Genomic DNA, 13,143 nt, shown 5'->3' with positions numbered 1-13,143 from the left:
CCAAGAAAGTGTTAGGGCAACAGTGACAGCTGGGGATATTTTTCTGACTGGCAGCTGGAGTAGATGGCAATGTTTTGGTCCATGGCTAGAAGCAATGTCTTCAGACAGGGTAATGATAAACTCATGCTATGAGAGGTCCTTGACATTTCTGCCTGCTTATTCATCTGCTAAGTCTGAGGACAGTCTCACAGTCAGGAATTTTGGTGTATCATCTTGAAGTCTCTAAGCTCGCGATTTGGGAGATCATTCATCATGTGCATTGCTACATGCCCCTCAGCTCTTCATACACTCATTCCAAAATTTATTTTAACTCATCACATCTTTTAGGAGACAGGTTTTTTCTCAAAACAAATAGGTGAATATTTGACACTTTTGGGTTTTTTTTTCATTGCTTCAACTTCTATCTTTTTTTTTTTCAGGTTGCGGAGGCTATTTGCACACAAGCAGGGGTGTGATAACATCCCCCAACTACCCTCAAAACTATTCTCCTAATCTAAATTGTTCCTGGCATGTAGTGGTAGCCACTGGATTTATCATTGCTGTTCATTTTGAACAGCCTTTCCAGATTAAGAGCGAGGATACGTCCTGCATCCTTGGAGATTACGTAGAGGTGAGGTTATTGGTTGGGTCACCAAATCCTCAAAGTTATCAAAGCTACTGAATCTTACAGATTTCAGTGTCAGTAGAGCAGCTCAAAATGTCACAGGGTGCAACCACCAAAAGAGAAATACCAAAGATTATATTTCCATCTCACTCTCTCTCTTTTTTATTAATATGCATTAATTAATCACTGGTTTATTAATTTCCCCTGTGGCTGGAAGTATTAAGATGTGTGCACAAAGTTTGCATTCCAGGGTTCTTAACTTAAGTAACATTAGCAATTTATGTTTTAGCTGAAGAATGGGTTAGATAACACTGCCCCACCTTTGGTGTCTGCAAGAGGGAATGGACGTTTTTGTGGAAGCAGCCCCATCTCTACCATGTACACCACAGACAATCAGCTGTTTGTCCACTTCACTTCTGACAGTAGGAATGAGGGTCAAGGATTCAAACTGAAATATGAGGCTAGGAGTCTAGGTAAGTCTAGGTAAAAAACTTAAATTCTGCAACTTATGCATAACTTGGAGTTTGTCCTCTTAAAGGATATTTTTGTTCAAAGTCCCAACCCTGGTAAAATTAGATGTCTGCAAAAATGTCCTGTACTGCATGACTTCTGATCTGACACTCAGATTTCCTTTATAAAGAGTATCGGGCTCAGGTCACAGAACCTGAAAATATTAAAGATAGATTTAATTAAAAAAAAATTTAAAAAAAATAGGCCCTTTAGTCGAGAAATAACATCTACAGTTAGGAAGAGATGTTAAAAATTCATATAGGAAAATAAAAAACTCCTAGAAACAAGAACTTTATTTTCAACATTTAGTATCCAGTGCAAGTACTAAATGAAGTTAGGAACTTTTCAGGGTAGTGTGTCTAGAAAGGTGGCAACATTTCTCACAAGTTTTACTCCCAGTTGAGAAAATAACATTAATTGCCAAAGCTAACATCTTTGAAAGAATGAACAAAATAGAGACCCAGGTCCCAGGAGGAAATCACAAACTTGGCATTTGCAGTTATCCCATTGTGTTCATAACAGACGCCACTTGGCACACCTGGAGACCTGTTAAACAGAATATCTGAACAGCTAAAGCAACCTGCCAATCAGCTCAAATCTTTAAGTGCTTGATTTCTGCCTATTTTCCCTGCTGCCCCAAAGAATTAGCATTACTTCAGAGAATTCATGAGGGGAATTGTTGAAGCTGTACAATAGCATTTCTACCACTTCCATTCAGGGAACTTGAGTAAAGCCCTGGGTTAAACCAGTATTGCTAGAATATAACAGGGGTTTGGGACAGAAAGGTTCTGGTCAAAATAAAGATATTTTTGTCAGGTAAAGGACCTGAAAAAAATCTTCATGTTTGCTCTGACTGGCATTCCTCACACATTCATTATTATCTCAGATATTTCAGTTCTTGGAAAGTAGAAGTTGGGAATGATTCACAGAAATATTGATGGGTCTGACTTGTGGACTTCCTAGCTCTTGGGAATTGGCATAGGAACAAGGCAAGAAATATGTTTTTTGCTTGTTTTATAAGCAATCCAAGGAAGAAGCAGTAGCAATTCAATTCAGGACCCTGAACATTTGGAAATGAGGATGACTAGGTAAGCAGGAGCAAAAGAGTATAGGATTCTACTGCATTAAAATGCTTTCCCCCAGCAAGCAATAAAATGCACTTGTTTTTTGATGTGACTATATGGCATCAAAAGGAAACTGTGTAGAAATATAGTGATAAGTCATATTTTTGATGCCTCACTCATTTCCTTTCCATGTTGTTTTTATTGGTGATCTTTTCTTTCCCAGCCTGTGGAGGGAACATTTATATCAATGATTTCAACCCCAGTGGATATACATCTTCCCCCAACTACCCAAGCAATTACCCTCTGCATGCTGACTGTGTCTGGACCATAACTGCTCCCAATGGACATGCAGTAGAGCTGCAATTTGAAGATCAGTTTTACATTGAACCTTCACCAAAGTATACATCCACATTGTTTTGCCTATTTTTCTTCAGAGACTCCATTCTGTTTTTTCTTTCTCTCTCACTTTCTCTAATTCCTCTCAGAGAACAAACACTTCTACATTTAAAATCAAGTGGGGTTAAGAAATTTTTGAGAGCTCACTGAAGCTGTCAGGTTTACATTCCTAGGATGTTGCAATGCATAACAGAAATTAGTATGACAGAGAAAGTGGAAACATCCATGATAGAAAGCTGCTTTCTGTAAAATCCATGCCCCATAGTCCTTTCATATTCAGCTTGTCAGTAATTTGGATTCTTGAGTGCTTTTATAGCCAATGGATTGCCACCATGACATTTGCCTCCCTCCTCCATTGCCTCACAGCTGGTTTGCAATGGGTCTACACATTTTGCACTCCCTGCCTGAACCACAAAACAAGGTTACTTTCCACCTGATGTAGCTTCATTGATAGGGGCTGTAAGGCAAAGGTGAGCCTGTGAAACCATGTCCAGGAAAACTAGTGAAGGACAGAGAATCCCAAATGTGTCCTTCCAGGACACTGCACCATTCCAAAGGCAAAGCTTATAGTTGAGATATTTTGGGTTGTTGTATGCCCGCCTAATTAGACTCCAGAATTGAATTTTTATTCCCTTAATCTCTCTTCTTGTTGTCCCTTAATTCAACACTTCTCAGTGAGACTAATAGCAAATATCTGCCGAATCTGAATCCTGCCAAAAAAATGCACTTAAGATTATCATAACTACTTCACCAGTGCTGTTCATATCCCTACCCAGAATTTGCTCCTGTCAGATCTGATCTGATCATAGACTGAGTTTTAGATGAATCTTTCTCAATGTTTCTAACACTTCTTTTGATTCAATTATTACATAACTGCAATGGATTATGATCTTGTTGATTCTGTCTGGGTCACACTGCATGGAAACCAATCTAATTCACTACAGCTCATGGCTTTGTGCACGTACTGGAATGGTTTTGAACCACTACTGCCATACACTGAAATGAAAATTATCTCCTTTTCCAGCTGCACTTCCAGTTACCTAGAGCTGCGCAGCGGCGCTGACTCCAGTGCTCCCCTCATCGCCAAGCTCTGTGGAGGATTGATGCCAGGCTCACAGAGATCCTCAGGAGCTGTCATGTACCTGAGGTTCAGGTCTGACAACAGTGCCACACATGTGGGATTCAATGCTAAATACTCCATTGGTAATGTTTGCATTTATCAGTTTCTACTTTTTTAAAGAAGATTTTGGTTTCAAGTGTTTGACTTTTGTAATAGGGCTTAGATCAGACCTGTGGGATGGGCCGACAGGAGCATAACTCTTTTAGTTTTAGAGCTAAGGCATCAGCATGTTCTGCACATAACAAGAGCTGAAATGAGGGAAATATTAACAGGAAAGAGCTCATAAACCAGCAGTAGCAGAAACAGCTACTGGATAACCCCTTGTTAAAGGAGCAGTAGAAAAAAGGTCATTGTGGATAAAATCATGTAACATGGTTGGTTTTCAGCCTTGCAAACTTAGTGTCGCTTTCATGAGCAGGGTTCTGAAGGGGAATCTGAAGATCAGCTGAATTGGCAGTAGAAGAACAAATTAGGAGCTTCTCTATGTAAATGTAAATGTAAATCAATCTATAATAGAGCTGCTAGATAAACAGGGGCAGCATAATAATGGAATGGAAAAGGAATGAGCTATGAAAACCATTATTTGTCATCTGGGAAATACTTCAGTTACTTGTTCTCATGCTGCAAAAACAGGGTTAGAAAGCATTAGAAAAAAATTTAAATTCAAGAAAAAATAGTCCTTGATCAGATTCAGAATTATGATACTTTTTTTGATTTGATAATGTTAATATTCTTCAAAGAATAACAGCCATTATTTTATATCACTTAAATAGAAAAGTTTAAGACTGTTAATTTCTCAAAGTTGTGAACTATATTGTTTTATGCATAATTTTGTTCATTGCATTAGATCTGAAACACTAAATCCAAAATAGAGTGCTATCATATTTCTGAATGTGAAAACTGAAGAAACTTGCATATATACATATATTTATTAGTATATGAAGCCATAATTTACATTTAATTGTAATAGATTTACAGTATTTTAGCTGAATGCCAGTCATCCTGAAACAAAGCACTTAATGATTCATGGAACTGACAGTATAAGCACAACTGTTCCTGCCATGGAAAGATTGTCTTGGAAAAAGACACAGAATCCACTACAAAAAAAAAACCAAAAACAAACAAACAAACAAAAAACCAAAAACAAAACAATAAATTCCACTTGGGAATCTTGTTTCATAGAATCATAGAATATCTGGATTTGGAAAGGATAATCAAGGTCCAGCTCCTGGACCTACACATGACCACCCCAAGAATCACACCATGTGCCTGTAAGCACGTTTGCTGTATGCCTTACTACTACAAACTTATGTTTGCAGGTACTGCAGAGAAATGAGTGTTTAGAAAGAGACAATTAAAAATTAATAGCTGTTTTACACACTGTGCAGTGATTACTCACTGAGGCATCACAAGGAGTGAATGGATGGGATAAAAGGAAAAGGAGTCTGAAACACACCTGTTGACCCAAACCAGAAGTCAGCTTTTTTCTTTCATAAAGAATTGAGATCCACACTTAGCAAATTTCATTTATTTTTAATTTACCTGCTACATCTTTGCAAGGTTTTCTGGTAAATATGGACATAGATAGAGATTAAATTGAAAACTGTGAGTTTATTCAAATTATGAGATATGAAAGAGGGGAAGGGATGTTTGCAATGGCAGGGTGTGTGTGGGGATGAAAAAAATAAATCAGCAGCCAGGACTGATTGAATTAGATTGAGATCATGGAAGATTTTTAATTGGAAGGCAATTCCTGTCTTATTACCACAGTTTAAGAATGAGTCAATTGTACCTTACCTGTAAGTCTTGTTTAGGGGAATGATTATCTCTCTGACATTCTTTTATCAACCAAATAATATTCTTCCTTTTGCAGCTCCCTGTGGTGGGACAGTGACAGGACAAACTGGTATCATCGAAAGCACGGGGTATCCTGACCTTCATTATCAAGACAACCTGCTGTGTGAATGGTTTCTGCAGGGTCCCAGGGGCCACTATTTTACCATCAGACTAGAAGGCCTAGATATTCAAAACTCTTCTGAGTGCACAAATGACTTCGTGGAGATCCGAGAATACAACGCTTCTGGTCTGAGAATTATTTCAGTGTTTCTCTTCCCCTCCCCAGTGCTACTAGGAAACATTACTAGAGGATCCTGAAAGCCCCTTTGGGTATAAAGTGAGGTTTTTCAATGTGCAGTATTTGCTTGTGTCTGTCTTTCTTGCTGATGCAAAGTAAGGCAAAAAACCCCTTCTATTTGCCAGCAAATAACTCAATTCCACTAGTTTACTCCTGCCTGTCCAGTTAAATTGGAAAGTGACCCTTCAATATAAATATAAATAACATATTGATATACATTTCTCTTTCTCTGTGTGATTTTTGCAGGAAATTTGTTGGGCAGGTACTGTGGTAATACTCTCCCTGATGCTGTGGACACCTCTGACAGTTTTGCTTATGTCAAGTTTGTCACTGATGGATCAGTCAATGCCCGGGGATTCAGACTGCGCTTTGATTCCAGTACTGAAGGTTGGATTTGTAAGGTTGAAATATACTCTCAGGAAGCAACTTACACCACAGACCATAGTCAGAAATGTCTCAGTCTTGCCACAATGAGTGGCTTGTATCATATGGCATCAAACCCTGTGGGTCACCCAGGCTTCTGAAGCCTGGGATGGGTCTTCAGAGGAATAAATACTAACAATTAGACTAAAAGGAGTTGCTATGGTCAGTTACTACTCAGCTGCTTTTATGACTGAGTGATAAAGACTGGCAGGAACTTGGCTGTTTAGAAAAACATGGTAGGGGGATCAAATCAACCTCTCAGGATCTCTTTTTTCACAATACTGTTGGTTTTTTTTTTTTTTTTTTTGCTACAATTCTATAAGCAATGCTTTACTCTGAAACGGGTACCAATATTTGCATATTTCAGAATGTGGTGGGGATCTTACTGCACCTGTTGGGACATTTACTTCACCCAACTATCCCAACCTATACCCACATAACCGAGTGTGTGAATGGAGGATCACAGTGGAAGTGGGCCGACGTGTGACCCTAACCTTTAATGACATGAAGACTGAAGAGCACTGGAGCTGCTTATCAGATTATGTGGCTGTGAGTATTGTGTGTAGAGGCAGAAACTGCTCTTCCTAATGCCTTTATGGACAATTAATGGATGTAATAAAGCTGAAAAGTCACTTATAGGTTTATCTATGATTTTTAGACAAATCGTTATTTAATCTGGGTAAAGCAGATAAATGAGAGACATTTCTCTCTGTAGAGTATCTAAACTCATCTCCTTGTTTTGGAGTATGGAAATTTTGAAATTGTGGCCCAGGCAGAGTAGAAGGCTTAAAGGAATTGCTGAAGTTGTGTTTTTAGCAATTATCAATCTATGAAAAAAAAATTATTGGGTTTTTGAAAGCTTTCAATGTCTCTTTTCTGTGCAAACAAAATCCATAAGTCAGTTCCAGTTTTTATGGACTGAGGAAGTACTCTACTGCTGTTGTTACTTTTTGCTGTCCATTAAAAAAGAAAAAAAAAGTAGAAAAAAACAGTTTGCAGCAAATGGCTACTCTGAACTAAAGACAGAGAAACCCCAGGAAACTTTACTTGTATATCACTCTCCATCTTGGAAAAAATGGTAGATATTGGTTATTTTATCATGTTTATTTTTGATTTCTGGTACCTGGACCTAGTCAGATGTACAAATGCCTCAAAAATATGATTCCTCTAAGAAATCAGGAATGTGAGGTAGAGTTTAGCTTCCCACTTCCTCAGATAAGCAGTGCAAACACAGGAATTAACTGTAGGATGATCAGAAGCCAATCCATGCACAAGCATGGGGGCTGAAGTAGTTATTCATCCCTTGACATTTGTAGATGATGTTTCCCTTCTTTTTCTTCACAGATGCTTTAGACAAACCTTTGGGAACTGGCTTTTTATCAGATAATGATCTCTTAAAGGAAAATTTTCCTGCTGGCTCTTATGCCTTCAGTACTCTAATATGTTCCAAGTCTCGGTGGGAAACATCATTTCTGCCTTGCTTGCACTGCAGAGTAGAAAGAAGGAAATTAATTCCTAGACTAGTATAAAGGAAACGGAGCAAAATATCCCTGGATCATCAAAAAGTGAAATGTTTTAAATAATCAGAAATGCCTACCAGCACTCTGTATGTTGGAAAACATTTTGATAAAGCTCATGTTGGCTTTAAAATATAATGATTTGAAATGAAATTAATGCAATCAATAGCTGACATTATTAAGTGATTGAACATATAAATATTGAGCTAAACAACAGTATTCTTCTCAATTTAAAAAAAAATCAATTTCTGTTTGAAAAAGGAGAGAGAGAGAGAGGGAGAGAATAGAATATGTTTGTATTTCACCAAAATAAGCAAGTTATTTTTGATGTTTACTTCAGGGCCTCTTCCACTCAAAGTAATGAAAGTTTCTTCCAAGGTTTGGGTAGATTTGAGAACTAACCTCTTATGAGGGACATCAGTGAAATTTGTATTAAAGATAGTAAACACTCTTAAATGATACAGGAGATGCTCATAAGAATATGTATTGATGTCATAAGAGTTTGTTTCATCTCCACAGGTTTACAATGGCCTTGAGCAAAACTCTCCCCAGCTGGCCAAGCTGTGTGGGGAGGTAAATCCAGGCACTGAGGTGAAATCCACTGGAAACACAATGAAAGTCATTTTGGTGACAGATATGTCCCGTGCAGCCAGAGGCTTCAGTGTCTCATATACTTCTAGTGAAGATGCAGGTAGTGTATGTTTTTGATTTAAGTGATTGATCTCTGCTGAGTCATTTTGAGTCATTTCGTATCTAGAGTACTGGCACATATTAAAAAAATTATCTAAACAGATAACAAATGTGTGATATCTTTTTTTCTTTCATCTCTGGATGGGAATGAATATTTATTTTTAATTAGCTGAAAGAACTTGAAAAAAATGGAGAATCTCTGTGAGCAATGGCCTTCATGTGCCTCTGTATGGATCACAGGCCCTGCTGTCCCTACTGATTTATTTTTTTTACAGTCTTCAGTAAGAGATGGTCTGAAATGGCCTTATTCCATGAAAAGTTTCAAAAAGCATAGTGCTATAGACAAATTGAATAATTCAAGTCCTCCCTTATTACTCAGGAGGGTAATTATTTATTCTAGCTTGTGAAAGAGTGCAGCTAACCTACTTTTGCAAGCTGAGCCTCCAGAGAAGAGGCAGCTAGGAGAGCCTTACTACTACAGCCTTGAGTCTTTTGAACTTATTTTCCAACTCCCACCCCTAGCATCCTACTATGGCATGAGGGTATCTTCCATGAAAATTTTTCTCTTGAGCCTAGAATTAGATAATGAGTAGGGCTGAGCAATACTGGACTGAAGCTGTAGTGAGATTTTATCAAAATATTAAATAATGCTTGTTGTATTGATGCTGAAATATTTTATTTTATATTTTTGTATTGATGTCAAAATATTTTATTCAGTGCTGCTGATTTTTTTTTTTTATCCTGTAAATAATTGTTCTTTGCTTTACATATGTGTTTTTAAAGACTTGCTAATAAATTCTAGGGAAACGGGAAAGAATTCTCTTGTACAGTGCAGTAAATGATAAAAAATTTAGAAGATGGAAAAGGTTTTGGTCTAATCAACACATGCTTTCTGATGTGAGCATATCTGAATGAAGAGGAGCAAGATTTCTCCTTATACAAGGATTATTACTACTTTCAAATAAACCATATTTTGTTTCTGCAGTTTGTGGTGGAATCCTGATGGCACATGTAGGTGGGAATTTCTCTTCTCCTGGTTATGATGGCATCAGAAATTACACAAGTAACCTGAACTGTGAATGGACCATTGAAAATCCCTCTCACTATAATTCATCCATGTATATATCTTTTGAGGATTTCCACTTGGAACATCACCAGAGCTGCCAGTATGACTACCTAGAGCTACGAATAGGTTTGTATCTTCAGCAGGAGAATGGATGAAGCCTATCAAGATTCTGGTTGTACAACTCTGTGCCAAATCTCATTCATATATATTTGCAGGGAGTGGCTGTTAAAGAATCTGTACATTTGAGAGTGTTCACATTCTGCCTTCTGTGTTACATTCATTATAAGAAGTGGAATTTCACTGCCAGATAAATGGATGCATGGATTTGGTCATGTGTTCTTTCAGGGGAGAAAATGGAAAACTGGAAAGACATCATGGGGAGATAACTAGTTTTGCTGTTTGCAATACTCACCTGACTATCTCTTTACAAGGGAAAATATGGATTTCACTTCATTTGCCTTGAGAGATGGCATTTGCAGTCATCAAAATAATTTATTTGGTCCACTTCCCATTCTCTCCCTGGTGCTGAAATATCTCCAGGGACAGCGGGAATGGAGTAAAGAATGCTTGAATTATTCATAGCTTCTGAACTGCATACCCACTTCAGGTCCATTTTTGTGTTCTATAAGATCACTCTCCAAAAAGAAAGCCTTATTTCCAGTGAGAATACATTGCAAAACGCCGACTAAAGCATTTTAAATGAAAAAACAGAATTCACAGGATTAATGCACCAGTGATATCCCTGCATATTTGAGCATCTTTAGCCACAAGAGCAAGCAACTGGAAATGTCACATGAAAGTCATTCAGCTAATGCCAAATGTAGTATAAAAGCTGCAGCTGTCTTCATAGAAAGGCTGTACCTGTGAGTCCCAGAGACAGCAGGTTTTAATTTACCAGGAAATGCTTTCTGAAACATGTGGAAAGGCTGAGAGCAGGAATCTGTCCTATCCTTATTTGCACTTATTTGAGCAAGAGGTTTTGGTATATGTATCTATACCTATATATACATATATAATGTATATATAGGTGTGTGTGTATGTGTGTATATATATATATATACACACACACACCCCCCTATATATAATGTATAGCATTGGTTTGTCCTGTGTAGAGCCAGACCCTGCATAGCTCTGTAGACTAGCAGTTCTCTTCCATGTATGCACTGGAGCTGGGAAATAATAGGAAAAAAAAAAAAAAAAGAACTCAGAGAAAGAAACAGTAAAATGTATTTGCTTTGTTTTTCATTCCTGCCACACTCACTTTATCATGAACCTCAGGCCTCCAGGCAATATAATCAAAGAAAATGGAAGAAATTGTAGTCTTGCTTTGTTCTACACAGTTTTGTCATCTAAATCCAGTGTCCATTTCAGCACTACTAATAGACCTCCAATTTCACAGCTAGCCTGGTGTCAAAAGCAGAATGCCCTCATTCACCTGTGTATGCTGACAAGTAACATTTAATGAGCACTGAGATGCAGTGTTTAGAGTACCACTAAACTCAGGCAGGTCCTGTTTAAGACTCTTGACACAGCAGATGCAAACTTAGGGAAAGTCTGCTTTAACTGACTCAAGAGACCCCAAATGGAGCTGAGATGTGCAAAATTCTTTTGTGATGCCCATACAACATACTTCATGGTACTCAAATAAAAAAAAATTAAAAGCAGATTTGACTGTAGTTCACTGGCTAATATTTAAGCTAAATAGATAAAATAAATATTTCCATTTTTTAAGGCAAAGTATTAAGTTATTAAATTTTCATGCATATGCATGTAGGTTGTACATGGTAATACAGCTGAACATACTGCTACAGTGAAGTATAGTCCTAACTCTTGGCTTTTGTGGAAGACTCTTCATTTTGTATTTCAGACCATTGCCTTCAGTTTGAATGAAATGTTACAGCACGATATTTCTGTTCTCTTTTTCTGTTTATCAACAGCCTAGATCTCTGGCCAGCTGGCCATTCATGAAAACAATGATTGCTATCATTTTTCACTGTAGGGACTGGGTAACCTGAGTGACATCTATCACATGGTTAATCACCTCATGTGCAAAAATGAAAATGTATTTTACATACTAATGCTAAAAGTAGTTATTACTACTTTTTCCTGAACACAATTTATCATTAATATCTTCCACTTTTACAGCTCAATATAATTTTTAGTGCATGTTATCAAGACAGCTTTTACCATTTTTCTGGGTAATTTGCATGATAGAAATTTATTATATATCCATTTTCCTCCTTGTGCTTCAAGGCATTTCAAATAGTGGCTGTGTCACTTGCATATGATGGAAATGTGAAGTTAACCAACCCATGATTTGGAATAACTCTGAAAAGGCTTTGAAAAGCACCCAAAGTTTCCTCCTCTTGCTCTACTGCCTTCTTCACAAGAATGGCCAGCCACTTTGTGCAGAGCTAGGAGTTGCTTTTAAATGGAGACTTTTAAGACCAGCAACCTGCTATTATTAGAGAAATGAACTTAGGAATGGCATTGCCTGGATGTCATGAGGAACACTATTATGGTTGCTTTCTTTCTCCTGGGAATTTATCAGTAATAAACAGAAACTGCTTTTAGCAATGTGATGGTTAGGAGCTCACCAGCTTGAGCAAACATTCAGTGTCACTCAAGTACAGAGGCCTGAGAGGCCTGTGTTATGCTTTCCTTTTAGGCATCAAAGATTTCAGGAAATGCTGGCTGCTTTTTTTTTTTTTTTTTTTTTTTGGCCATACAGAGAATATGTTGAGTTCTCTGGGAAAGAGATGCCCACTATTAATACAGTGATGACAGTTTGTTCATGGATGATGCACATCCCGATACAGTAGAAAACTCAAAGTCCCTGTCGATTTTAATGAGGATGTCACAAAAACAAAGGTTCAGTAGGTGTCCATGTGATACAGCCTTTAAGCTATCTCTTTCCACTGTTCTGCCCCAACAGGTCTGTAGTTTTGGGACAGAATAGTGAGGGTTTTGTGTGTCTGATATGTCTGATATGACATATGAAGGTGTGCAGGATGGCAGGGAGGGGAGAAAAAGAGCCCAGGGTATTAAAAGGATCATTGGTATATCTTTGGAGAGAACTTTCTTGTTGCCAAGATTTAGATCCCAACAATGAACTGCAACACTCCGCTTATATCCATAAATAATAATCAGTTATAAAGTCTGATATGTACTCTTCTCCATTTTCTTGTCAAAACAGAATGAATTGCATGTTTGTACTATTCCTTTATGTTATTGTAGCTCTTTCAGGACTCAAAAAGTGCTGTGTTTTTTTTCCTTTGCTTAGGGGATGCTGATGGAGAGCTAATAGCCAGACTTTGTGGTCAGGCTGCACCATCTGTGCCACTAGTTATAGCTGCCCCCCAGGTCTGGGTACAATTTGTCAGTGACGAAAACACAGAAGATAAAGGATTCTTGGCCCATTATACATTTGAAGGTAAATGGCTCAATAGACTGTTGCCTTGGCTGACTGAGGCACTTCTGGGAATGTTGCCAGTCATTTGGTGATATGGAGAATAGTCATGATGGGATCAACTCTCAAAGAGGTCCTCAAAAGTTACACAGTGGTAGCCACTATTTATATCTTCTAAAGCAAGCATGTGCTAGCAGTTGAACTCTCAGA

General features: G+C 37.8%; 1 protein-coding gene across 1 annotated transcript in view; it reads left to right on the top strand.

Annotated features, from left to right (window-relative positions):
- Positions 1-13,143, top strand: part of CUBN (cubilin) — a 141,967-nt gene that overhangs the window by 92,259 nt on the left and 36,565 nt on the right. The window contains exons 42-51 of the mRNA XM_077781257.1: positions 420-610; positions 894-1,077; positions 2,402-2,576; positions 3,599-3,777; positions 5,568-5,777; positions 6,075-6,215; positions 6,619-6,800; positions 8,288-8,459; positions 9,444-9,650; positions 12,808-12,957. Coding sequence (XP_077637383.1) covers positions 420-610; positions 894-1,077; positions 2,402-2,576; positions 3,599-3,777; positions 5,568-5,777; positions 6,075-6,215; positions 6,619-6,800; positions 8,288-8,459; positions 9,444-9,650; positions 12,808-12,957 — 1,791 coding nt within the window. The remainder of the gene's footprint in view (positions 1-419; positions 611-893; positions 1,078-2,401; positions 2,577-3,598; positions 3,778-5,567; positions 5,778-6,074; positions 6,216-6,618; positions 6,801-8,287; positions 8,460-9,443; positions 9,651-12,807; positions 12,958-13,143) is intronic.

This window comes from Lonchura striata, chromosome 1, assembly GCF_046129695.1.
Source record: "Lonchura striata isolate bLonStr1 chromosome 1, bLonStr1.mat, whole genome shotgun sequence".
In the NCBI taxonomy this organism is placed as follows: Eukaryota; Metazoa; Chordata; class Aves; order Passeriformes; family Estrildidae; genus Lonchura; species Lonchura striata.
Note: the sequence above shows the minus strand (reverse complement) of the source record. Positions and strands in the feature narration are given on the sequence as shown.